Below are 27588 nucleotides of genomic sequence, written 5' to 3'. Positions count from 1 at the left end.
CAAACCACTGAGCTATCTCTCCCCCTTTGTCTCTGTGAGGCAGTAGCTGGAATTCTTCCATCCACCTAGTGGTGTCTACACTGGGGGTTAAGTTGACCTAAATACGTCTCTGGGCTGGACAATACTAAAAACTCTGTTGCACAGGGGTGTGAAAAATCCCCATGTAGCTAAGCTGACTGAGTCCCTGGTGTAGACAGCGGGAGTGAGGAATTCTAGCCATGGCCAGTTGTGGAGGTGGCGTTGGGCGCACCCCTCCGGTGGCTGTAGTATCTGAAGTGCCACCGCAGCACCTATGTCACCGTGGGGTTTTATGTGTCGTCATGCGCAGGGCCGGCTTTAGGCCTATTCCACCAATTCTCCCGAATCGGGCCCCGCACCTAAGAGGGCCCAGCGCCCAGTGAGAATCCCTTCCCTGGCTACAGGCGCCTTTTTAATTTTTACTTACCTGGAGGCGCTCCGGGTCTTTGGTGGCACTTCAGTGGCGGGTCCTTCGCTTGGTCTGGGTCTTCAGTGGCGGGTCCTTCAGTGCCGCCAAAGACCTGGAGCGAGTGAAGGACCCATCGCCGAAGTGCTGCCGAAGACTCAGAGCACTGTCCAGTGAGTACAAGCCCGACATGTTTTATACATGTGGGTTTTTTTTGTTTTTTTTTTAGTCATCCCTGCCAGGGCCCTCGAAACTGTTCGAATTGGGCCCCGCACTGCCTAAAGCCGGCCCTGCGCCATGGGCTCGGGGGGTGAACGGCTCAAAGCCCCGAGCTCTGCGGAGTTAGTCTCCCCCCTCCCTCCCGCGCCGAGCCGCAGCCCAGAATTTCTTCGCCAAAGTTGCTTCTTCCACATGCGCTTCCTTCCCTGCAGCTGCTCTTGGCTCTGCCCAGGGCCGGGGCGGCGCTTCAGCCTGACTCCGGGGCCCCCCGGCCCTAAGGAACCATTAGCAGCAGAGAGCGGGACCCGCCAGCTCCCGCCACGGCGGCCGGGGACTCGCCTCTGCTGGCCCGCTGGGTTCCGGTGCGGCCAGGCTGCCCCCAGCGCCGGAGGGGTGGGAGCGGCCGGGCAAGGTGCAGCCAAAGGGGCGGCCCGGGGATTGCATAACCCGAGCCCGCCCTGGAGCGGCGTGTGAGCGCGCGGGGGCCGCACTGAGCCCAGCGCCCAGCATGGCACATGGCAAGGCGGCGCCGGCGTCGGGTCCCCGGGGGGCCAGGCCGGGGCAGCGGCCCCCGCTCCTGGCGCTGCTGCTGCTGCTGCTGGCCGGGCTGGGCCAGGTGCGCCCGCACCCGCAGTGCCTGGACTTCAAGCCGCCCTTCAGGCCGCCGCAGCCGCTGGACTTCTGCGTGCAGTACTCGGACTTCGGCTGCTGCGACGCGGAGCAGGACCGGGCGCTGATGGAGCGGTACTACAGCATCAGCGGCCGCCTGGCCCAGCCAGTGCACGCCGCCTGCGCCAGCCACCTGCAGGACCTGCTCTGCCAGGTGACACTGCCCCTGCTACCCTCCCTCCCTCCCTGCGGGGCCGGGTCTGCCCTGCTCTGCCAGGTGACACTGCCCCTGCTACCCTCCCTCCCTCCCTGCGGGGCCGGGTCTGCCCTGCTCTGCCAGGTGACACTGCCCCCTGCTACCCTCCCTCCCTCCCTGCGGGGCCGGGTCTGCCCTGCTCTGTCAGGTGACACTGCCCCTGCTACCCTCCCTCCCTGCGGGGCCGGGTCTGTCCTGCTCTGCCAGGTGACACTGCCCCCTGCTACCCTCCCTCCCTCCCTGCGGGGCCGGGTCTGCCCTGCTCTGTCAGGTGACACTGCCCCTGCTACCCTCCCTCCCTGCGGGGCCGGGTCTGTCCTGCTCTGCCAGGTGACACTGCCCCTGCTACCCTCCCTCCCTCCCTGCGGGGCCGGGTCTGTCCTGCTCTGCCAGGTGACACTGCCACCTGCTACCCTCCCTCCCTGCGGGGCCGCTTCTGTCCTGCTCTGCCAGGTGACACTGCCCCTGCTACCCTCCCTCCCTCCCTGCGGGGCCGGGTCTGCCCTGCTCTGCCAGGTGACACTGCCCCCTGCTACCCTCCCTCCCTGCGGGGCCGCGTCTGTCCTGCTCTGCCAGGTGACACTGCCCCTGCTACCCTCCCTCCCTCCCTGCGGGGCCAGGTCTGTCCTGCTCTGCCAGGTGACACTGCCCCTGCTACCCTCCCTGCGGGGCCGGGTCTGTCCTGCTCTGCCAGGTGACACTGCCCCTGCTACCCTCCCTGCGGGGCCGGGTCTGTCCTGCTCTGCCAGGTGACACTGCCCCTGCTACCCTCCCTCCCGGCGGGGCCGGGTCTGCCCTGCTACCCTCCCTCCCTGCGGGGCCGGGTCTGCCCTGCTCTGCCAGGTGACACTGCCCCCTGCTACCCTCCCTCCCTCCCTGCGGGGCCTGCTCTGCCCTGTGCTTACAGGTGACACTGCACCCTGCTACCCTCCCTCCCTGCGGGGCCTGCTGTGCTCTGTCCTGCCAGGTGACACTGCACCCTGCTACCCTCCCTCCCTGCGTGGCCTGCTCTGCCCTGCTCTGCTCTGCTAGGTGACACTGCCCCGTGCTACCCTCCCTCCCTGCGGGGCCGGGTCTGTCCTGCTCTGCCAGGTGACACTGCCCCCTGCTACCCTCCCTCCCTGCGCGGCCTGCTCTGCCCTGTGCTTACAGGTGACACTGCACCCTGCTACCCTCCCTCCCTGCAGGGCCTGCTCTGCTCTGCCAGGTGACACTGCCCCCTGCTACCCTCCCTTCTTGCAGGATGTGCTCTGCCCTGCTGTATTGAAACTAAAATATTGGTGTATGGTACATACGGAGTGTAAGATGACTGCCTGGTTTGAGATATCCTGTCAGAGAACCATATGTACTACAACATTTAATATGAGTCTGTTTTCTTCTCCATATGTGTGTGGAACTCCATTGATGTCAATGTGAGTTATGCATGTGTGGCCAATAAGAATGCTATAAGCTTTAAGTTGGAATTCTCTTGCTGTTTTGTGATGAAAACCTTGTCTGTGTCTTGGGAACCTTGAGGTAAAAAATTATCTAAGTTGTATCTGTTCTTATCAGTTTAATATCTGTTTGGTCCTTTATTTGAGGTTTGACTTTTAAGACCAGATTTTCAGTCATGGCCACAACAAATGCACCAGGAAATATGCCAGCTTATCTGCTTTGCCTTGCACACTTTTATATTTGCATAAGTGAATTGGTGTGCAGTTACTCAATCTGTGTATGCAGTTTTGGTGTTTTGTCTCATTCAATCTCCTTTTGTTCACATTAATTGCTGTTCTTTTGAAGGGCAGTCAGCATAATAACCTTCATTTCACAATGAATAGGCTGACATAATAAGAAATCTTATTTTACACACTAATCAGATCTGTTACATAGTCCCTTGCTTTATTATGGGAGATGCCAGAACTGTTAAAAAAAATGAAATATTGTGTGTATTACTATTGTGTATATTTACCAGCTAATTTAAATATAGGTATCTTGGATGTTTTTTTCTTTTCATCATTGACTAATGACCTAAACTGTATGTTGTTGTTGTTGTTGTTTTGGTTTTTTTATTAAGCCTATTTTGCTTAGGAGAAGTGTGGCCCTATAATTAAAGCACAAATTTATTCAAGAGAGTTGGTTTCTTTTCCCAGCTATACCACAGACTTGCTTGGTGATGTGTGATAAATCATTGATCCTCTCTTTTTCTCAATTTACTTATCTATCACTTGAAAATAAAAATCCTTACCAACTGAGGCTTATTGCATTGTTATAGAGCACTTTAATATCTTTGGCTGGAAGGTGTATTAGAAGTGGAAAGTAATATATTATTACTTAACAAGAAAAAAGCACCTGAAAACCAAGAGAACTGGATGTTTTCGTCAGTTTGTAAGAGACAAGTAGTTTTCTGGATTTAAGTGACTTATAGATTGGCAGAGGCCCTGGAGGTTTTTTGCCTTCCTCTGCAGCATGGGGCACGGGTCACTTTCTGGCGGATTCTCTGCAGCTTGAGGTCTTCAAACCGCAATTTGGGGACTTGAATAACTCAGACATAGGCTAGGGGTTTGTTATAGAAGTGTATGGGTGGGATTCTGTGGCCTGCATTGTGCAGGAGGTCAGACTAGATGATCATAATGGTCCCTTCTGACCTTAAAGTCTATGAGTCTATGAGTCTATGTCAAGAAAATGTGCTTGTGACAGATAACCCTTATATGAATTTGATTCAGTTCTTAGGCAGGGTATCTTCATATACTGCTGTTTATTTGTGTTGCGGTAGCTACCAAAGGGCCCAGTCTGGATTGGAACGCTTTCATGATGGGCACTGTAACATCTCATAGCTGGGGCCCTACCAAATTCACGGTCCATTTTGGTCAATTTCACAGTCATAGGATTTTAAAAATCATAAATTTCATGATTTCAGCTATTTAAATCTGAAATTTCACTATGTTGTAATTGCAAGGGTCCTGACCCAAAAAAGAGTTTGAAGGGGGCAAGGTTATTGTATGGGGGTTGTAGTACTGTTACCCTTACTTCTGCACTGTTGCTGGCGGCAGTTCTACCTTCAGAGCTAGGCAGCTGGAGAGCGGCAGCTGCTGGCCAGGAGCCCAGCTCTGAAGCCAGAGCCGCCGCCAGCAGCAGCACAGAAGTAAGGATGGCCTGGTATGGTATTGCAACCCTTACTTCTGTGCTGCTGCCTGCACTGCTGGGTCTTCAGTCAGCAGCCGCCACTCTCCAGCCGCCCAGCTCAGAAGGCAGCAGTGCAGAAGTAAGAGTGGCATGGTGTGGTATTGCCACCTTTCCTTCTGCACTCCTGCTGGTGGGATGCTGCCTTCAGAGCTTGGATCCTGGCCAACAGTTGCCGCTTTCTGGCCGCCCAGCTCTGAAAGCCGTGCAGAAGTGAGGATGGTAATACCGCAACCCTCCTAAAATAACCTTGTGATCCCCCTGCAACTCCCTTTTGGGTCAGGAGCCCCAGTTTGAGAAATGCTGGTCTCCCCTGTGAAATCTGTATAGATTAGGGTAAAAGCACACAAAAGACCAGATTTCAGGGGGGGAGACCAGATTTCACAGACCGTGATATGTTTTTCAAGGCCGTGAATTTGGTAGGGTCCTACTCATAGCATGAATAGTCTCTACCCTAAATGTTTACAATCTAGTTTAACGGTCTCAAGGTGCATTTGCATTTGCTAGTTAGGTAGTTGGGTAATCAAATGTAGTTTGTGCTCACAGACCTGTGGCCCTCACTCTGTTGCTGGCACAGCAGTGCATGCCTTTATCAGTTGAAGAGGAATGGAAGCTACAGAAAGCTATGGCTCAGTTGCTACTTCTTTCAATGTGGAAATTTTGAGACCTGATTCTTCAGTGTTTGGTCTAGTTTTATAGTTACAGATGTAACTCCATGATTTCAATGCAGGTGCTCCAGCATTAAGCTGGAGTAAAGCAATGGTGACTCTCTATCTTTGGATAATAGAGCCTGTAACACAAAACTTCACTTTTCCTCTGTTAGGACATGGGCGTGATGTACACTAAGCATACCCATGAGCCTGGGTCCAGTTTTTATGTGTTGGCACTCAGGCTTGAATACCTGAATCCACATTTGAGAACTCTCATTGAAACCTGGCTCCCACCATCTCTATTTAAGGTTATTACCTCAATTGTTGGGATGAATCATTTTCAGAGGTCTGAGATCTTTATATATGTAAATATATTTGCATAGTGAGTCACATGCATGTTGTTGTGATAAGGTAAATTTTCGTATTTTGGTGACATTTTTTCAGCCACATTGTGAAGTGACTGAGGTTTCCTCTCTTTCTGTAGGAATGCTCCCCCTATGCTGCTCACTTGTATGATGCTGAGGATCCTTCCACTCCCTTGCGGACAGTGGCAGGACTTTGCCAAGAATACTGTGAGCAGATGTGGCAAAAATGCAGGTCCATGTTTCGCTATCTCTCTACGGACAAAGAATTATTAGCCCTGGAAAACAATATGGCAAAGTTCTGCCGCTATTTGTCACTTGATGATGTGGACTATTGTTTCCCTCGCCTGCTGGTAAATCAGAATCTTAATCAAAACCTTGGGTTAGTGACTGCCGACTCAGAGGGCTGTCTCCAGTTGTGCCTATTAGAGGTAGCTAATGGTCTGCGGAATCCTGTTGCTATGGTGCATGCAAATGATGGAACTCACAGATTTTTCATTGCCGAACAAGTTGGTTTAGTTTGGACCTACCTCCCAGATCGGTCAAGGCTGGAAAAGCCATTTCTGAACATCAGTGAAGCCGTACTTACCTCACCTTGGGAAGGAGACGAGAGAGGTTTTCTAGGTATTGTCTTCCATCCTAAATTCAAATTTAATGGTAAAGTGTATGTCTACTATTCAGTTGAAGTTCATTTTGAAGAGAGAATCCGAATAAGTGAGTTCAGAATTTCTCCTGATGACATGAATACTTTGGACCATAGTTCTGAAAGGTATTGTATGCACATTTATCTGTCAAATTTATTTAAGATTTCAAAGAAAAATTCATGCATTTTTAAAGGCCTGCTAACATAATAAATAAGATTAATTTGGCTTAATATTGCTCTTTCATTCTAATTTTATATGAAGTAAGTCTATTTATGCTGTAACTTTAAAGGGGAAAAAGGACATTAATTCATAATTAAGATTTTATTTTAATATACAAAGATCAGAAAATTCAAAACCCTTCCCCCAAGAGTAATTGTACCTGCTGCATTTTGCACAGGTATGTATTTAGGTATAAAAGATACATGTTCAATGTGGATGAATTACAGTTGCCCTGGAATAAAACATTTGACTTTCCTAACTGTTCAACATCTAAAGATTTAACTGTAATGTTTCTTAAAGTTTTTTGCATTTAATTTCCTTGGTTTGACTACTGCATAAGAAAGAAAAAGGAGAGAGAGAAACCTTGACCGCACATTCAAGTATACTTTTGCACTGTGTGAGTCAAATTCATCCCTACTGGAATGTCACTGAAGTCAATATAAATGAAGTCAGCGATGTTACACCAAAGATTAATTTGACCCAGTATACTTAGCTGAGTGATGGTGCATTCCTATGGTGTGTGCATTCAAATAAATGTGTATATTTTGGAATGAAATAAATACAGTTGCATTTATTTGAATTTGCCTTGCTCTTCCTATAATCACACTGTTATGAGCACATTTTGGGCTCATCAACTCAGCACATTTAAAGTTACTAGAAAATAATAATTTAATTCATCACTCTTAAAGCAGAAGCTCTGAAAACCACCTTACTTGCCACTTCATATGCTCATCTGTCATACACTTCCTTTCCTTCCCTCCCCACAATCTCACACACATTGATATGAAAGGGCTTTCTCCTGTGCTAGTGCCCTCATAGACAGCCTCTCTATATCTCTGTTTTGTCTGTATCTGTTTTGACTATCCATCTCTTTTAAAATGTCCTCCTAAAATCTCTTCTCAGTGCTTGTCAGTATCTTCAGCTACCCTGAAGTGTTGTATAATTCTGCAGCTATAGTATCTGTTATTATTTATTACTCTTATAGGCACAACATTCAGAGAAAGGATGGTTCATGGGTACTAGATTAGGGCTTGGGAGAGCTCATTTCAAGTCTCTGCTCTGCCACCGACTTCCTGTGTGACCTTGGACAGATCACTTAGCCTCTCTGTGCCTCAGTTTCCCATCTGTAAAATAGGAATTAATACCACATTTCTACCTCACAGGGTGTTGTGAGGATAAATTAATTAAATATTATGAGGTGCTGAGATACCATGGTAATGGGGGACCCTATAAATACGTAGCTAGATAGAAATGTGTAATAATTATGCAACATCCTGAGATACATTTGTATGAGACACTATATAAGATAACTCTAATTACTATATATGCCAAACCAAAATATGCACAATAAGTTATGAAATGTGTGAAATGCATACAGTATTATTTAAAAAGAATATGTTTTGCATGTAATAATCTTATACGTTTTAAAAGTTTGCATTACAGTGAATTGGAGCATCCTGTTCTTCTAAAACAAGGCATCATTAAAGTCAGTGTAAGGTTTTGGTTTCATAAATGTTGGTGTTTCATTGCTTAATGTACGGAATTAAGGCACAGGCCAAACATATTAACTGCACTATTTTTAAGCATCACTATATTTTTCTTATTTAAAATGTTTTACGGATTCTGAGTTAGCTAATCTAATTCTGCTGTTGATCTGCACCTACAGTGCAAAGATAATTGAAGTTTTGCATGTAGGACAAAGTAGGACTGGTTTATAAAGTTTTTATAATCTGGTGTAGGTCCAGAAAATTACAGTTTTATGAGAGCACTGAATATTATTTATTTTAATACAGAATCATAGACTATCAGGGTTGGAAGGGACCTCAGGAGGTCAGGCTAGCACCCACAGTGTGTTAGGTACTTTCCAAATTTCCAAAAATGAGGATCCTTGCTCCAAAGCAGTCACAATCTAGTGACAGACAGAGGCTAGGGGAAGAGGAACAACAGTTTATATACGTCAACTTAGTTCCCTATAGGCAGAATGCAGAAGTGAGTTTTTAAAAGGAATTTAGATGTGGACAGGAGAAGAGCCTTGAGAAATGAATCAGGCCTAAACCTGCAAACGTTTACTCTCGTGCTGTCCTGTTGAATGAAGGCCCATCAGGCTCTAAGTTTGTAACCTCTTCCATAACTACTACAATGTTCATTACACAAATAGATTCGTGCTGCAACCTGAAAAAAGCAAAGCCTGGTCCTGCTGTCCTTACTTTGGCAAGGCTTCCATTGACTTCAGTGTGAGTATTGTCCAGAGATGGATAGTCAGGCCTGTAACCCTGCGTGGGGTTCCATCAGCAGAATTTATATATTCTGTTTGCCTTCAGGTTTATTAATAACTCAGTTCGTCTTGCTGTACTGCAGAATCCCTTTGCTTTGGGAACAGCTGAACAGAAAGCAGGTTTCTATTGCTTACAGTATCCTTCTTCACTTTTACACGTGGGTAGTGTCTTGATGTGCTGTCGAACAGCTACTCCATTCTAGAGATGATGAAGTTTAGTGGTGGGTGAACTAGCCCTACATGGCTAGTTCATCTGTTTATAGGGCACTTTAGGATCTTTCAGAAGGAGAGGGGACAACATTAATGGAAGATACTGCAATTTGTTATCTGATCAATTATTTTTACACATATTAGAGACTGTCAACTTGAAATATAGGTTTTTTTTAAAATAGGGAAGTAATATTCTTTTCAAGTGTTACACTTGTCCCTGAATCACACTGCTAGAATGTGTATTTTTTTAATCATGTTTTCTTATATTTAACTGTTTGCTATACTTAAAGTGATGCCAAATGCACAAAGTAAGCAAGCTGAAAACAGATTTCTTTCCTCAAATTTCTTTCAGTTAACAAAAATGTTAGCTGTTGCTTTGAACAGTAATCAGAATATTTGTGTTGACAGAGTGTGAATATGTTAAGGATGTCCCTTTAAAAATCATTTAAGTTTGTGGTTCAGTAATTTACAGATTCCAGGAGCAAGTGAAATATGCACCTGTAATTCTCCTTAATAGTTTGTGCCTCAAGCCTTGAGTTTTATTATTATTATTTAATATTTGTAAAGAAGTAGCTCTGAACGCTCTAGTCAGAATTATAGCCATGTTGTGCCAGGCACTTTGCAAATGCACAGGTAGACCTCGGCCCTGCACCTTATAGCTTACAGTCTGATTGCAAACGAGAAGCAACAAACAAAAGGCACGAAGAGAGGGAGGACAGGGGTAACAAAAAAAAATAAGGTCACATGGTTACACAGGTTCCTTACTGCAGAATGTGATGGTTCCATATCATTAAAAGTGTTGTGAATTTATCTAAAATAATAAAATCAACTGTGTCTGCCCTGTTGCACCATTTGGGATTCCAGATGATTAGTGCACAACACTATATGGCTCAAAAAATAGCGTGTCTGAAATCAAAAGCTGGCCCACTGTGGGTAGCATGTAAAAGAAACATCTCTGATTTCTCTAGAGTGAGGACAAAGCAAAATTCTATAACCAGGGTCTGGAGGAAGATTTGTGTTTTTCCTGGTCCACATACAGTTTCATGTCTCAAATGCTGTACTTAGGCTACTGAGCCTTTTGATTATAACTTACCCAATGTTGATAATGCTTCATTCCTGTTTATGATCAGGATAATTCTGGAGGTAGAAGAGCCAGCTTCCAATCACAATGGAGGAGAGCTACTCTTTGGAGATGATGGTTATCTTTACATATTTACTGGGGATGGAGGCATGGCTGGCGATCCTTTTGGGACATTTGGAAATGCTCAAAACAAGTATGAGCCTCTAAATCTGTGTGCAACTTTGTGTGTGTGTAGGGGAGTGGGAGTGAAGTAGAAGAGATAAGCCATGGGGAGAGGAACTGTATTTTTCTAGTTATGTTTATTGTTTCCTTAAATGTGTAATTTCAGTTTCCTCAACAGACATTAAAGCAGCATTCTTGTCTTTTGAAGGTAAAAATTACAGGAATTATAGAAAATGCCTTTGGTTTTAATTTCATGCTATAATGCAATAAAACCTAGATATGTTGACTCCAAGTCCTGTGGCTTATCCATTAGACCATGTTTCCATTAAACCAAAATGTCTTCATTTAAAAATAAATAATTCAGAGCGGAGCTCTTCCCTAATCTAGATTATGCCACTTTGCAATTCTGAACAAACACCCACAATACTTACATTTGGAAATTAGCTGCTGACTATGCACCGCATTTCATTTTCGTTACTCTTTCGGTATGTAGTATAGTTGCCATAATGAGCCAAGTGCTGTCATAAATCTTGTTACTGTATAGGAAGCTGTGTTACTGCAACCTTTTCTTTGCATATTAAGCATTGTTATGATGCTAATTTACATTACAACAGTAACTAATGTGTTTTTTAAAGAGCTATTAAAATCTGAAACACGAACCCAATTTTTAGCCACAATATACTGAACTGAGCCCAGTTTTCTAGGATCTAGATGGGGACTATAGAGCTTTTCACTTCCAAGACACCAGTTTAAATCTGCCACGTTGGTAGTCCCAAAAAGTCATTACTATATGAAGGCTGTTCAGTGGCCCATGCAAAATGAGATAGATGGTCTTGGTCCAGTTGCTTAAGTACAAATATCCAGATAACAAAAAGCTCCACCACAACTGGCACCCTTGTTGGCAGCAAAGAGGCCAATGTCTGATTGGGTAAGGAAACTGCCCTCACCCTGGAGGTGATCCCATTAATCTTCACTGCTGGATCTTGGTGAGGAAGGTTGCGCTGCTGCTGCTACCTATTCTGAGGATAAATAGAGGGTTTCCGTCCATCTGGCATTTTTCATGAGCAATAAATTCACTTAGGCTACAGTCCTGCAAATGCTAACCTGCCAATTGAACTTTTCTCCCATAGCAGTCTCACTGAGGTCTATAGATCTCTTCAGATGCTTAAAGTGAAATGTGTGAATGTTTGCAGAATCAGGGCCTTAATTTTTAACTTAAATCAGTTTTTCTTTTGTATATAAGACTAAATCCTGCCCTCATTAAAGCCCTTGGCAAAGTTCTAGCTTACTTTAAACTGCGTAGGTTGGCTCCCATAAACTTCAACTACATTAATTTTTGATGCACTGAAAGACTTATGTTTTCTGAAATAGAAATTATGAAATATTAGACTGCATTTTTTTAAAAAACTACTTATCTTTGGTTAAGAATATGTGTTTAAGAGAGTGCTGTCTTTTCCCCTCTCTCTCTTTTGAACAAATACAGATCAACATTGCTAGGCAAGGTGTTACGGATCAATGTGGACAATAATGACCGTGGGCCTCTTTATAGAATCCCTCCAGACAACCCTTTTGTTACTGACCCAAAAGCTCGACCTGAAGTCTTTGCATACGGGGTGAGAAATATGTGGCGCTGCTCTTTCGATAGGGGTGAACCCTACACAAAGGAAGGGAAAGGGCGACTTTTCTGCGGAGATGTAGGACAGAATAAATTTGAAGAAGTTGACATTATAGAGAAAGGAAAAAATTATGGCTGGAGAGCAAGGGAAGGATTCAGCTGTTATGATAAGAAACTTTGCACCAATTCCTCACTAGGTAATTATACACTCTAAATAAATGACCTTGATATTGGGTGGTGCCTGCACTTCCATTATTGACTTCTGCTTTCACAGGCTGATTGTGCAGTTGCAAACATATATTTTGGGGTTTAAACTTGGCATATACAGCCTCATCCTGGGAGCAAACTGACTTGGGAAGTTACATTATAAACGTTTGCCATTTCTGAGAAAAATTAACTGAACTTTAATGCCCTGGCTATTCCACTTCTTAGCCAAATATGCTGCTCATTATACCAAACTGTGCCATGGTGGGTCTGTGATTTGGACAAATATGCACGAGCAGGGCCGGCTCCAGGATTTTTGCTGCCCCAAGCACCAGCGCGCCGCTTTCTTCTTCAGCGGCAGGTCCTTCCCTCCGAGAGGGACTAAAGGACCCGCTGCCGAAGAGCCCGACGTGCCACCCTTTCCCCTTGGCCGCCCCAAGCACCTGCTTGCTGAGCTGGTGTCTGGAGCCAGCTCTGTGCACGAGGGACAATTTTCATTTTTGCTACATAAGCAACACTTCTATGCAAGTCTGTGGAAGTCAGAGCTATTTGCTTTGCCCCTGAGATATTGACATTTTACTTATTTATCTCCATAACTTATAAATGGTTTAGTTTCATAAAGAGAGATTCTTCAAGCTATTATTCCCCTACATGGATTGGTCACTCTGCCAGCTTTTAAAAGGCTACTCTGTATGATGATGATGTGATGATTTATTTTTTTTAATCCCAAAAGGAAAACACTCTTAACTTTTTATTTTTAACACTTGGGCTCAGTACACATGCTGTCTGCTACAGTTTGGTCAACATAGTAAATCTCAGGGCATGCCATGCCATAAATGTGTCTGGATTTTGGGCCACAGTTTCAGTGGGAGTAAATTGGCATAGCTTGACTGCAAGCTGTAGCCAATGGAGTGACATCAGTTTACACCAGCCACGCATCTGGCCCATTGTGTTTTTATGTTGTTCAACACCCTACTTTTTTCTTTTTGCCATATAAACATCATCTTCCTATGAATTTAAATATAAGGAAATTGATACATAGGAAAGGATGTTAAGAGCTATAAAATGTGGGTTAATGGGTCAGAAAGGACGTGGCACATTTTAAGTCTGAATTCTCTTCCTTCTGCCACTGAAAAAAATAGCCTTTTAAGTGTCCTTTTAATGCCTTTCTATGTATCAGTTACTTAAGCTACATTAATGGGAACCTCTTTATCAGTGACACGGTGGGTTCAGAACAGTTTCTGATGCTTTCATAGAGTCTTTAAAATAAAAAAAAGTTGAGTTGTCAGAAGTAACTACTTTAGATGGGTATATAAAAATGATACAGCATGGCTTCCCATCTGCCCTGACCCTTACAATACATGAATGCACCATATGGTTAAGGGGAGTCAGAAGAGCTTGGCAGCTCTCAGGATCAGGTCCAGTGTTATGTTGTGTAAACTGCTTTCTTTATGGAAACAGCTCATTAATTTTCTTGTCCTCAACAAGGGATTTCCCATCTGGCCTTCCTCACCCACAGTACCATCATCTTCCCAAGGCAGAGAGTTACATTTGTTGACAGAAGAGGGCTGCCTAGGATTCCCTTCAGGTCTCATCAGTGCCCATTCTATCTCAGCTACGGCAGTCACTTCAGAGAGATGAGGCTCTAGTGCAGCAGGTTGAGTGTCAAGCTGCCATTCAAGGCTCTCCCAGAGCCAATCGCCAGTCGCAGGAGTACTCGCTGAGAGACTGCAGGAAAGTGCTGAGCCCTTTGGATTCCCAGCAAATAGGTGTGGGGAAAACAGGATGGGGAGAGAAATACATTTCCCTTCTCCAATTTCCTAGCTGCTGTGAGGGAGAAGAGGGATAGAGAGGAGAAATGCATGCCCTCTTGCCCCATATACATGTGCCCTCTGTCCCTATATTCAGGAGTTTGGGAGGAGAGAGGGAGGGGAGTGAGGAAACTTTTAAGATGGAGCCCTAGTGAGCCACAAAATGACTCTCTACCCTGGCGATGTTTTGTGGTGATTTCATGAAGATTTTGCATCAACTATGGCAACGCTGTCAGGATGTCTCACTGCAATTATTTTGTGGCTCTTCAAGGTTAAGTTCCTCTGCTTCAGAGTGACATGAGAGTTTCCCTCTGACAGGGTTGTGAATATGCTGTTTCTTTCATGCTTGCAGCCCAGTTCTAGAGGGGAGAGACCAGGCTCAGGAATACAGCTAGGCATCTCCCATGACAGCATGGAGCTAATCACAGAGTCTTTAGGTCCACTGCTAAGTGTACAAAATAATTTAAGTACTGGGTCAGTTCCTTAGTAAGGAGCCCCTAGTTATCACAGCCATTTGGGAGAAGAGACCTGAAAGGCCAAAGTGTAATAAAAATAAATTTGACTCCATTCAGTTGTTGATTTAGCACAGAACAAGAAGCTGGACGGGAACTTGGTAGTACACATCCCTGTCTAGTAACCAGCTATCATTTTATTGATAGAACAGCTATTCTGTATCATACTTAAAACAAAGCAAGACACAATATCTTCTCCCCTCTACAGATGATGTGCTTCCAATTTATGCTTATCCACACAAAATGGGGAAATCTGTTATAGGAGGCTATGTCTATCGGGGTTGTGAGTCTCCAAACCTGAATGGGCTGTACATATTTGGTGATTTTATGAGTGGGTAAGTCCAGTCGCTCAGCAAGCATTAGCCCCAGCTGAAATCCTCCATTTTTGCTCCATACGCCTGCAAGTGCTTCTGCAGTGTAACCCTCGCTGACTTACTGCTCTTTGCTTGGTTTATTCTGAGTACAAACCCTTATTGCTTATTACAAATAACTCACGTAACATGTTTTTATGTAATCATTCTTCCATGTTGTTATGAAGGTATATGATTATCGCAGTAGCAGTAGATGTTGCTGATTCACGTGGTGTCAGTACATGTGAATGCATGTGGCTTTGACACTGATTTAAAACCATAAAAGGAGAGTAAATGACCATTCTGTATTTTGGTGCATCTTTAATGCATTGCACTGTCCAGCCATAGGAGGTATTTCTCGTCACAGGAGGTGCCTAACTCCCATTGAAATTAATGGGAGTTAGGAACCTAAATACCTGTGAGAGTCTGTGCCCATGTATCTTCATGCTTCTGGTCCTATTAAGTGTTCATCCCCTTTCATTTCTATTGAATCTAATGTGAGTGGAGAGCACACATCCATCATAGGATTGGGCACTCTTTTAATTATCCCATTTGGTACTATTAGATCAAAAGTATCTTTCTCAGTTGCCTGATGCAAATTATTTTTTGTCTCACAGACGTTTAATGTCATTGAAAGAGAAGCGTTCTACTGGAGAATGGCAGTACACTGAAATTTGCATGGGAACAGGACAAACTTGCGTGTTCCCTGGGCTTATCAATAATTATTATCAGTACATCATCTCTTTTGCTGAAGATGAGGCAGGTAATCATATAGTATTACACTGAACAGTGCGGTTGTATTTTATCTTCAGAGCAAAACACCTTGGAATGAGAATAACTTTTTAGGTTAAGAAGCACACATTCTGGAGGGTGGTTCAGGTAAGATCCAGAATGTGCCCAAACTTTGAAAAATTGGACTCCCAAGTTCTCGCAGCTACCAAAAAAAAAAAAATTGTCATGCTGTTCAGGCCGTGTTCTATTCCTTAAGTGGCCAGTGTACCATGCAATGAGGAGCCCATCAGCAGTTTTGGGAGAGGGTTGCTTGCCTATTAATGTATTTATTTTTACTGTAGATCCATTTGCATTACCATCTGCCACATTGTCATTTGGAGGGGAGCAAATGCCTGGGGACAAATATGTTAAAACATCACTTAGAGGGAACCTTAATCTCCAATTTGAAAAAGCCGTAGGAAATATACGAGAGTGCATCTACACAGCAATAAAAGAACCACAGCATGATTTGGGGCTGGCCAGGGTCAGCTGACTCAGACTCATGAGGCGTGGGCAGCAGGGCTAAAAAGTGCAGTGTAGATGTTTGGGCTCAGGCTAGAGCCTGGGCTCTGAAATCCTATGAGGGGGAAAGTTCTCAGAGCCTGGGCTAAAGACCAAGCCTGAATGTCTACAATGCTGTTTTTAGCCCCACAGCCCAAGCCCTGCAAGCTCGAATCAATTAACCCCGGGCTCTGAGATTCAACGCCAGGTTTTTTGTTTTTTTTCATTGCAGTGTAGATGCAACTGGGTAGCCACCAGGTTGACGGTAAAAATGAAAGGAGTCCGGTGTTTAATACAACATGCTTATGCTTTTGGCTCACTTAGGGATCTGGACTGGACACTATTAATGTCTGACAAAATTAGACACGAGTGGTGACAGTGAAACCTGCTCATGCTGGCCTTGAATATTGTAAATCTCCTTTTGGAGTGAAACAATGGAAGTTGTACACTGTTTTAGTATTTTGCAATATGTGAATTGCAAACAATTGTATCTTTGCTTTTAAATATATGGAGATATACCTATCTCATAGAACTGGAAGGGACCCTGAAGGGTCATTGAGTCCAACCCCCTGCCTTCACTAGGCAGGGCCAAGTACTGATTTTGCCCCAGATCCCTAAGTGGCCTCAAGGATTGAATTCACAACCCTGGGTTTAGGAGGCCAATATTCAAACCACTGAGCTATCCCTCCCATTGGAGGGAGGGACTTCCACTGGAGTCAATGAGAGTTTTGCTCAGGTAGCAGGTAAAGTATTTGGCCTCATTTTTAAATAATTTTATTTGTAGAAAGGCTTCAGATTAAGCTACTGGCTTTGTATGTTACGAGAGTGATTTCTTATGATATGAAACGGGGGCGGAAGAGGATCTGAAGGGGAAACTTGACATTGGTCAACTGTTAGTACATTCATATTGTTTATTACGTGGGACTGAAGTAAGGATAAGCACACTGTACAATTCATAGCAGTAGACAAATTAGAGTCACTCCACAAATGTTTAGCATGGTTGCCAAGCAGCAGCATGCACTACATTGAAATTTAGGAGTTTGTGCTCTTAGCCATTGTAATGTAAGTCTTGTTGGCTTCTGATCACAATGACTCCTGCCACAATCCCTGAGGTATGGTTTTATAACTCTTTGTTGTTCCTGGACAGTTGAGTAGACGGTGTTTGGTATTAATGCAGGCTGGATGCAATTGAATAACTGAATGTACAATTTTTTCCCTTTTTTATATTTAAAAATAAAGCCCTTTATTGACATAATTAGCCTATTCCCTCCCTAGGCTTCAGAGCCAGCGCTCCAACCCAAACCACAACATCTACACTGCTATTTTTAGCACCACAGCGCAAACCCAAGACTGTAGACCCAGGTTCTGAGACTCACTGCCAGGTTTTTTAAAACACGGTGTGGACATACCCAGTGGAGTGCAAAGTGGATGTAAAATACTACAATTCTGCAGCTTTTTACACTTACATTGCACTGGAATAAGTGACTGTACAAGGTGCAATGGAGTATCAGGTTTATAATCTGTTAACAGGTTTAGTTCTTCCTATGTATTCGTTTCAGTATAATGGAAAGAAAAGGTATCACTAAATTAATATTTTCCTCTACTGAGTTCAGGGTATAATCTTCTCTTGGGCCCTTTTGCTGTCCGGAGATGTTTGTTTATGACTTTACCAGTCAGTTATTTGAGTGGGCCTTCCCTTACTAAAATGCTTGTTTTCAGGATTACTACGTTGACGAGTGGAAAACAGGCTCCTGTGCAATGGCAAACCACAAATCTTTTTCGTGTACTTGTGGTATTTGCATAATATTGAAGAAAGGTCCCAAATCAGCTCTCTGATGCTAGTGTATGGGTGGATATGTTCTGCATGCATAAAAGTCAGGTTATGTGCGTGAGTCCTGTGCACAGTTAACCTTATTAGTAGAGCAGTGACTATTTTCAGATTAAATGTCTGAAAAAAATTTTGATGAGTCATGGCAAAATTTGATTAAAATCCAGGGGCAAATCTTGAGGTTCTCTATGCAGTTGGGATTATACCCAAGCAAAATCAGAGTAAAGACCTCAGGATTTTGCACACAAGGTTTCTCCTTGATTCCCACCCACACCCATGATTTCTTTGATCTCAACTCTCCTGCTGCGGCTTCCCCTTCTCTTCACTACATGCCTAGAGATGCTTTAGGGGGTCTGGCAGGTCAAGGCTTCTCCCAACCAGCAGGTCTGTGCCTGTTTCTCTCTCCCCTTCTCTCTGCACTTTGGGGATGGGGAACCCAGGGAATATCCTCAGCAACAGGCCTGAAGCCAGTCACCGTGAGACAGGGTTGAGGAACCCAAAGTATAGCCTTTCCAGCAGGCAGGCTGGTGAATGAAGTGTGTGGTGGGAGGAGAGGGGTGTGTGTGAAGGAAATCAGTGAGTTTTGACATAAAATTCTCTCTGGCAGGTAGAGCTGTGTGAATAATCTGTAACTAATTTATTTAATCTAATTTGTCCTCATAAAAATCTATTTTCTCCAATTATTTTAATATTTTCATAGAATAATTCTTTGTACGTAGCCTATTCTCTGTCTGTTTGTTGTATTTTAAATTCAATCTTTTCGATTGGATGCATAGGTTACATGACAGGTTTCTCTTCCCAGACAGTAATTCTTACGTGTTTTTCTAAGGAGAACTTTACTTCATGTCTACTGGAGTACCAAGTGCCACCGCTCCTAATGGAGTAGTTTACAAAATAGTAGACACCTCACGGTAAGAAATGCTCTTGTTACAAAATCTACATTTTGGTTCAGTGGACCTGGGTTCAAATGTGATTGATGGTTATGGCTGAAATAAATTGCTCTTGTTTCACCTTGGTCCCTTGTTAAAGAGTAAACCAGTGTAAACAGGGACTGGCTTCATATTAGAGAGTTGTGAGTAAACTTCCTAGTGGATGCTCCAGGTTTCCACAGAGTTGGAGTCTGTATTGGTGGGTGATCCATGGATTTGCTTTGAAGGGGGTTGTATGCCTTACCTGGGTGTGAGGGTTATTCAGTGTCAGCTTGAAAAGCAGGCAGCTGGTTTTGTGGGACTCGAGTCTCAGAGGCTGCGGTATTAGGGGACAATGGAGCCTCACGACTTCTGCCCAAACTGATGCTGCCTTTGTCAAGGTGGTTGATATGTTCCCGACAGGCCCGTCTACTCCCTGTTCCCTCCTGCACGAAGTCCACCTCTACAGAGCGCCTTCTGCAGCTGGCCGACATCTTCTGCAGGGGAGGTGTGAGACCCATGTCCACAGAGGGGCCTCTCTATGTGAATTAAAGGGCGCAGCCCAGCCTGATATCAGCACCACCACTTTCTATAACTAAAACAGAAAAAATAAAATAAAAACTGAATTTACTTTTTGCCATTTATGCTTTTGGTGTAACGATGGACAGTGGCATGAAGACTAGGGCTTCACTTTCGGGATCTTATGTTATTGCATGAAGTTGTTGTATCTGGGACATTAACAATGTAGGAGAATCTTGGGGAGGATTTATAGATTTTAATTTAATTAAAACATGACTATTAAAGGACCAAATAATGCCTTCAGATAAATGTGCCCAGTGGGCTTTTTAAGACGTGCTTATTTAAAATAAACTAAATTTGGGCATCAGCTCTCTGAGCATCTTTTTCAAGTCTGCATGGGAAAACTCCATATTTCCAGAGAATATCTCTACTTTCTGATTGTATATTGGTAACTTCTGAATTCCAGAACTTCACCCTTTTCTTTTTTCCTCTGACTCCTTTGCAGACTAGTACTTTTTCGATTGTATCATTGCCCGTCAGCTGAAACAATTTAGAATATTTCCTGCATATCACAGAATGTATTAAAAAGATGCTTGCAGTTTCCATGGTACAAACCAGCATCTTAAAACCATGGGCATCACTTTTTAAAATACAAAGTACAATGCTTATTAGTATCAAATCACATAGAAACATTTAACATTTTGAAAAACAGAACTCAACAGGCAATCGATAAGTTATAAATGAAGGTCTCCTTAGTAGTACTCATTATAGAGCATAACAGTGGAAAAATAAAGATTTGTATAAGGGTTTACAAAAGTATAGTATCCTCAAGTCAATAAGTGAGAGAGCTAGTCTTCATGTCTGGCTACTGCAGTCTTCTTTCCAGACACAGCAGATGCAAACGACTCTAATTATGTAGGGATTAGTTGCTGCATGTGTGCATGCAAATAGTCAGACTGCATTATCCAACTATTGCACTACTTTGAAAATCCTCAGAAGCCCTGAAATTAACAAACCAAATATTAGAGGAAAAAGTGGCTATCTACTGGGTGTAACGTCTCAAAAGTGAGGGACACTGCTATGGGTAACAAGCTTGAGATAAATGAATGTAGCATTTTAGGAGAATGTTTCTTTAAAAGGGACTCTGAATGTAAAAATCTAATTTGAAGTGAATTGCATCTATGATGCCATTTAAACTGTTAACTTGCTGTCAGGGACAAATTCCAGATTCTTTTTATTTTCCATTTTAAATCATTCTTTCTGGCTCCTTTCTATTGTGTGAATTGTGGTCCAAAGTGAAGTGTATTTTTGTTTTAAATATATAAATGATTGCATGCCATCTTGTTTCTATGGAGATGGCTTGGAAACTTGCATGTGAACATGACATTCATTTCAGCTATCTAACAAACATGTAGCTTTATGCTTTTTTCTGTTCAATTTGATTCATATCTTTCTGTATTGCTTGAACCCACCAATGATTTGTACTTTCATGGATTCAGCAATGATAAAGAAATTGCTATCAAAATATTGCACATGCTTGTGAATATTTGAGATCTCTGCTATACAGAGTGAATAGGATTTTGTGAGGTGGGGTGTAAGAGTTTATTTGGGTCGTTTAAATAGACTTTTTTTCCACAAGTGCAAAATTCATTGAAAAGCAATGGAAACAAAGAATGCTGCTGATACCATTGGAAAGCAATTCATCCTGCATTGTCTGTGCTCCTCTTTCACAGGAGAGCACCCCCAGGAAAATGCCGGGTTGAGCCTTTGTCAGTGAAAGTGAAAAGCAGGCTCATAAAGTTTGTGCCGAAGGAGAGTGAGTATTGTTGTTGCTCCTTATTTTTAATCCGTAAATATAAACTCAAAACCGGCATTGTCTTTTTGGATGTGCAAACCATCCAGAGCCTCAGCCCCAGTCTATAATTAAAATTAATTTCTACCTACTCCTTTTTAATATAAGGAGTGGAAGGATGGTTGGGGCACTAGCCTAGGACTTAAGAGAGGCTGGTTCAATTCCCTCTTGTGCTACAGACTTCCTGTGTAACCTTGGGCAAGTCACTGAAGGCAGGTCTACACTTAAAACGCCGCAGCACTTTAGTGAAGACACTACCTATGCTGATGGGAGGGCTTCTTCTCTCGGCATAGTTAATCCACCTCTATGAGAGGTAGTAGCTATGTAGATCTTCTCCCGTCAACATCGTGCTGTCTACACTGGGAGTTAGGTTGATATAACAGCATTGCTTGGGGTGTGGTTTTTTCACACCCCTGAGCTACGTAGTTATACCAATTTAAGTTTGTGGTATAGACCTCTCCTTAGTCTTTCTGTGCCTCAGTTCCGCGTCAGTAAAACGGGGATAGCAGCGCTCCCCTTCCTCACAGGAGTGTTGTGAGGATAAATACATTCAAGATTGTGAGGCACTCTGATACCGTGGTGGTGGGAAGCCATATAAGTACCTAGGATAGACATACTAAACATTCAGCTTAGACTGTCCCTCCTTACATGACTTTTTCCCATTCCCTCCCATTTTCCTTTTCCGTGGTAGATAGCAATATGGCTGGTTCATTAAGAGCAGTGTGGATTCCCTGTGCCAGGGCTTAAATTCAACCGGAGCCGTTCAGAGCAGAGCTCGGGTAAATATTCCGGTAGGGCAGAAGCACTGAGCCCCGCCCCCTCCTGTGGCTGCGGGGCAGAAGCCCTCAGGCTCTGGGAAATAGTCTGTGAGAATTTAAACCCTGCCTGTTGCCATCTCTGCACTGCAATCTTGAATTCTACAGTGCTTTCCACTAGGAAAACAGTTGATTTTGGAGTACCTCTGAATAGGCAGAAGCACTTCAGGGGGTGAAAAATCTTGTTATTAGAGGACTGGAAAGTAGCTCATTGGGAGAGATTGGATCTGAGCCATTGTTACTTAGAGGACGGGAAAGGAAGAGGAAAATGCTCTCAAAAGATTCAGTTCAGTCAGATAGTCAGCTGAACTTCTGGCTGACGCAAACCTTCCAGTCCCTATTGATTGCCTGTTACTAACTATAGTATTGCATAATGATAGACTTTATGAATTAGTGAGCTCCAGAATTGCTGAGTACATTGCGAGATCAGGCCCTAAATCCAATAATGTGTAAGTTTCCAGAGTGTAATAATCTCTTCTCTGTATTGTCAGTTTCCCCAGTTTATTTTCTGTCTTCAGAAACTGAGCTTTCAGAATAGGGAATGCTTTTCATGCTACAAACAGGGCCCCCCTGCCAACACATGGGATTCTGGGAGGATGTTCCAAAAATTGAGCCCCTCCAAATCTTGGTCAGTCGAGAATGTGGGTTATTTAGGAGAAGTTGGTGTTTTTTGACACTTTTTTCCCTCTGTATATTAAAAAGGATGATGAGTGAAGTTGGAGGGGGAAGTCTGTAGGCTAAACAGCAGAATTTTGACATCTTTGCAAATATACATAACGTTGTGAGAACTCCTTGGCTGATTTATTATTCTGAATAAAGCAACTATCCCTTTGAGTAGCCTATATTTATTTTTAACTTAAAAATAGAATGAATAAGCAAGTCCAGTAATTCCTGGAAGCTGCAACAGTAAAATATGTCCAGCCCTTTGCAGTTCAAGGCTGTTTTAAAAAAAAAACCCACTGTTTTATGTGTTGTCCTGGCAACTCAGCTCTTTTTGCACATTCCAGTTACCAGAGAGAATTGATTGTGAATGTTTGTGATTCCAGCTACACTGAATAAAGTATCTGGCACAGTAGGGAGGCTGGAGCTCTCACAATCTGGTAATGATCCAATCATTAGTAATGAAGAGGACAGCAGAAGTAGAAGCATGGCTTTAAAAATGCTTCCTGCAGGGACAAGAGGTATAGGGAGAGAATTCTGTTTCTTGACAGAAGTCTTCAGCAAGTCTGACTCTTGATGTGTCCACGCATTAAAGTTCTGTCAGTAAACTGTGCATGGAAATTTGGTAATGTTTGCTTTTTTGTCCTATTTATTGGCATTGAACAGTGCAGTCATCTCCAGCAGCCAGACATTCTTAAAAGCACTGGAAACTTTTAGCTGATGCAATGTTGGTTTAACTACTCAACAGGATCAAGAAAGCAAACTCCATTAGAGAAGTTAAATACAGTGGAGCTATAAGTTAGCACTGTTTTTACGTAGTCATTTTAAACTATTGTACTAGCTTTATAGACTCATTATTGTTACCTCTGTTTTTCCCCCAATAAGAACTGATTGTGAAAACACCAACCCAACGGCCTAGATTAAGGACCACCACCAAAGCCCCAAGGAGGGGTAGGCCAACTTCCGAAACACCCCGTGCCACTACTCCAGACTGGGTGGAACAAATCTTGAACCTTCTAAGGAATCAAAATAGAGTGCAGGTGACCTCCAGAACACCAACAACCAAACCCCCGAAGTCCAGGAAAGGGGGGAAGAGTGGGGAAAGGAGAGGGCAGAGAAGGAAAAACAAACCTCCTAGCACTCTGTCTCCCCCACAGCTCGTGAATGGTGCAGTGCGACTGATGAACAGGCAAGCACGAGGAAGGGACCGGGGAAGGGTGGAGATTTACATCAACGGAGAGTGGGGCACTGTATGTGACGACTTGTGGAACTCCAAGGCGGCAGCTGTGGTGTGTCGCCAGTTAGGGTTCCCTTATGTTGTCAGGGCAACCAAGAGAGCAGAGTTTGGGGAAGGACGTTCGCTTCGGATTCTTCTTGATGATGTTGAGTGCACTGGGCAGGAGAAGAACCTGCTGGAATGCACACACGCAGACATCGGCAAAAACAACTGCTCCCACAAAGAAGATGCAGGAGTGATATGTAGCCATGAAGAGGTTATAAACTGAAAACTAATAACAGCACATTGGGAGGGTAAAACTGGACTAAACTCATCTTTCTTTTCCCCCCCTTTTAAACAGTGGATGTACTGAATACAGTATATTTATCCCTGAGGATGCTATATCTGATTTAAGTAAACTTGCAGTCTTGTCCCCATACATCCTGTAATGTGTGTGCTGGGAGGAGAGAGAATGTACAGAACATAATCGCTTGAGCATGTGTGTGATCGGGAATCAGGGTTTTCTTTTTTCCAGGTGGAAACAGAAACATCCTCATGTTAGCAATTATGAAATAGAAAGATGCACCCCTTTGTCATCTCACATGCAACTATAGCACAGCGTTCCCCCAGGTCTGGCAGCGTTCTGCTGAAAAACATTCCCAAATGGCAGTGTTTTAAAGTTTTGTTTATCCAAACATTCACATTGCCTGCTTAACTCTTCTGGCACCTGTACAAAAAACTGAACATTGATCTTTGAGCATCTACGAGTCTGTGTGTTTTGCTGTGGGACATGGAGATAACTTAGTGTTGAATCTCCATGCTCTGGCTTAAAAAGGAAAATGAAGCCGGGGGCCTGATTCTCCTCTCTAGTTGTTTTTATGTTGGTGTAAATGTATTGACTAAAGTGGGAATTACACCTGTTTACATGAGGAAGGAATCCTACCCAGAGTCACTGTAGTGCCTGGAAGAATTATGTGTTAAATTCTACAAATTGATTGAAATTTCAGAGAGTCTTGTCTCATCTCACTTGCACCAGAGTAACCTCATTGACTTCACTGGAGTTACTCCCATTTACACCAGTGTAAGCAAGAGGCAAATCCAGCCCATAGTACATATGGTGGCTCTAATCCAGTTTAACTGCAGTTATGGAGACACTTCAGTCCTGATTGTCCCCTGCCTTGAGTCTTGTGTAGCCACATATCTCTGTGCAAAACAGGTGCAAAATGCTACCAAATCAGAAATGTAGCATTTTACACCCATTTTGCACAGGTATAAATGACTACACAAGGGGCAAATCTATAGCGAACAAGGCCTGTTACACATGTACTATCCTTAAAGGGACACCATCAGCTTCAAAAAATCTCACACTTCTGTCTGAATTTTTTTTTTATTTTTTTTTACAAGTAACACATAAGTAACCCTAACTGAATGAGTGGAGACAAGTTCTCTCTCTCTCTCTCTCTCACTCACTTTTTAAAATAGTTTTTGTGTCCTCATTTTATGTACAGTAATTTTCACTTATATTCAGTGTCCATTTCCTATGTACTGTGTATCTTTCACACAGCAAAATGGGAAAGTTTAAAAAAAGGGAATAATATGTAGTACTTGTAAAGACAGCCAGCAGAATTCAAACATAAGACTTAGAATCTGCAACTATTGACTGATTTTGTTGAAATAGCCCAGAATCCAAGCTGACCGTGTCCTTTCAAATCCAGAACACAACTCCAGATGTTAAATAAATTTGTTTTAAATGATCATGCCTGAAATTTCTTGAAGACCCTATAAATATTCCTTGATGGTAAAGAATGGCATCAGTGTGTAAGCAGAGATGATGAAAGGAGTAGCACAGACTACAACTTTCTGTTCCATGTTAATCAAGTTAAAAGGGGAAAACAAAGAAGTAACGTGCCTTTTGTGGAATGTTATTCTTGTTGCCGCAAAAAACTAAAAAAGTCGTCAAGGCTTTTTTCACAACTATCCAGTAACCAGGTGCAGCTGTTGAAAACTTGGGGATACTCAGTTTGGATGTATCAGATTGTTTTGGGAACAATTAGGGAAGCTCTTTGTAAATTTGTCTATAAAACCATTGGGCCATATACAACAGTTTTTTGGGCGGGTTGGGGGAAAGATAAATTATTTCTCAACATTTGTTTTAAAAAATTCCCCTTCCTTTTTCTTTTTTATAATCCAATTTATAGCTGTTCAGTTTTAAATGGAAATTTGAGAAGGTGTTCTGCTTAAATACTGTGGGTAGGTTCTGGCCAACGTGAACTAAAGCCATCCCAGAATACTCCTGGATGATTTGAGTATCTTTGCCAAAGACAAGGTGGGGAGGAACCTCAACATGGGGAAGAGGTGCAGGTGATTGAGTACTCCTCATATTAAAGTCTTAATTTATTTTACGCCTGCTTTTCGCCAGCTGGAGCCTTTGGCGGCAGAATGTAAGTAAATGCCACCTCATCATCGAGGACTGTCAGTGTTGATCACCAGCATCTCCTAGTTGCTGCTGTTGCCACCTTGTGGCATTCATTCTCTGCTGCGAGAGGAGAATGTATAAATTAAGATGTTTTTATCCTCTATCTGGTAATGTAAATGTATCTCAAAACTAAGCTATTATATGTTCTTTTTAGCCGCTAAGGAGTCCTGGACCACCAAAAGAAAGAGAAATAGTTTGAAAATGAGTTCTGTTTCAGCTCTGTGAAATTTCAGTTTTAGATTTTTAAGAAATATGCAGAGCAGAATTCTGCAGTGAGAACCCTGCCCACTTCCCATGTATCAGCTTGCTGGGTATAAACAGTAGCCCACACATTTCTTACACTACTAAATACAAGCAGGTTTCTAGAAATTTTGGTGGTGCCCAGAATCTACCTCCCCCAAACTCCGTCCCCCACCTACCTAAGGCTCTGGGAGGGAGTTTGGGATACAAGAACTGTCTTTAATTAATATTAAGGCTCTGACTCAAACTCAGGAAATTGAGTATTAGCCCTGCAAGTGACACGCTGTTTTTAACATGTCAAAGAATGGAAGAAAACAAAGACACCAGGGTATGAGTCAGGGACAAAATTTCAGCCTTAATGGCACATTTCCTGGCATTAGCTGGATAGTCACACCCCAAATTAAAGTTATTTAAACTTTATTTTTGGGTGTGTTTGAGATTGAGGGGAAGAAGGGATCACTGAGTGCAAAGTAGTTCTGAAATGCATTGTTCTCTGCACCGAACCACCAGAGAATGGTGTCTGAAGTACTGGGATGCCCTCTCAGAAAAGCTGGATTCCCAGATATTCTCATGAGAATTTTTTTAAACCCAGCAGGCGCCAACCAGCCTGTATTTTATAAATAAAAAACCCAGATTTTAAAATTAATTTTAGAAATTTTTGGATATATTTGAAGAAAACTTTACATCTTCACTTCTGATGTGAGCATTTTGCACGAATGAATGCAGGTGGGTTCGCCTACAAACAAATGTTTTCCTGCATATGTTGTAAAGGACACGCACAAGATTAATAATGGAGAAGCAACTATATAATGCAAGAGTTCCAGTAATGGGGTCTGTTCATGGTGTGTGTACTTATAGTTGGGGAAAATGTTATTTGCTCTTACTCTAACCTAGATAATGTGCACTCTAGTACTATAGTGATGGGTACCATACAAATCTACACAGTAATAATAGTAAAACCCAGCAGATCAGCTGTTAAGAGAGTTGACCATCAGAACACCAAGATGTTTTTTTTTATTGTACTGTTGCATATTTTTATA

The 27588-nt window shown here is 43.1% G+C and overlaps 1 protein-coding gene across 3 annotated transcripts in view; it reads left to right on the top strand.

Annotated features, from left to right (window-relative positions):
- Positions 1-25411, top strand: part of HHIPL1 (HHIP like 1) — a 68760-nt gene extending 43349 nt beyond the window's left edge. For 2 of the 3 annotated variants that reach the window (XM_039537907.1, XM_039537906.1), the window contains exons 4-11: positions 5802-6448; positions 10158-10301; positions 11754-12082; positions 14621-14747; positions 15380-15525; positions 18692-18773; positions 21023-21105; positions 23502-25411. In XM_039537907.1, coding sequence (XP_039393841.1) covers positions 5802-6448; positions 10158-10301; positions 11754-12082; positions 14621-14747; positions 15380-15525; positions 18692-18773; positions 21023-21105; positions 23502-24121 — 2178 coding nt within the window. In that variant the 3' untranslated portion in view covers positions 24122-25411. Of the gene's footprint in view, positions 1-1061; positions 1467-5801; positions 6449-10157; positions 10302-11753; positions 12083-14620; positions 14748-15379; positions 15526-18691; positions 18774-21022; positions 21106-23501 lie in introns of those variants that run through there. The other variant, XM_039537905.1, reaches the window with a different exon arrangement.
- Positions 25412-27588: the final 2177 nt, after the last annotated feature.

Source organism: Mauremys reevesii, linkage group 4, assembly GCF_016161935.1.
Source record: "Mauremys reevesii isolate NIE-2019 linkage group 4, ASM1616193v1, whole genome shotgun sequence".
Lineage (NCBI taxonomy): Eukaryota > Metazoa > Chordata > Testudines > Geoemydidae > Mauremys > Mauremys reevesii.
The sequence above is the reverse complement of the archived record's forward strand: the minus strand, read 5'-3'. Positions and strand labels throughout refer to the sequence as shown.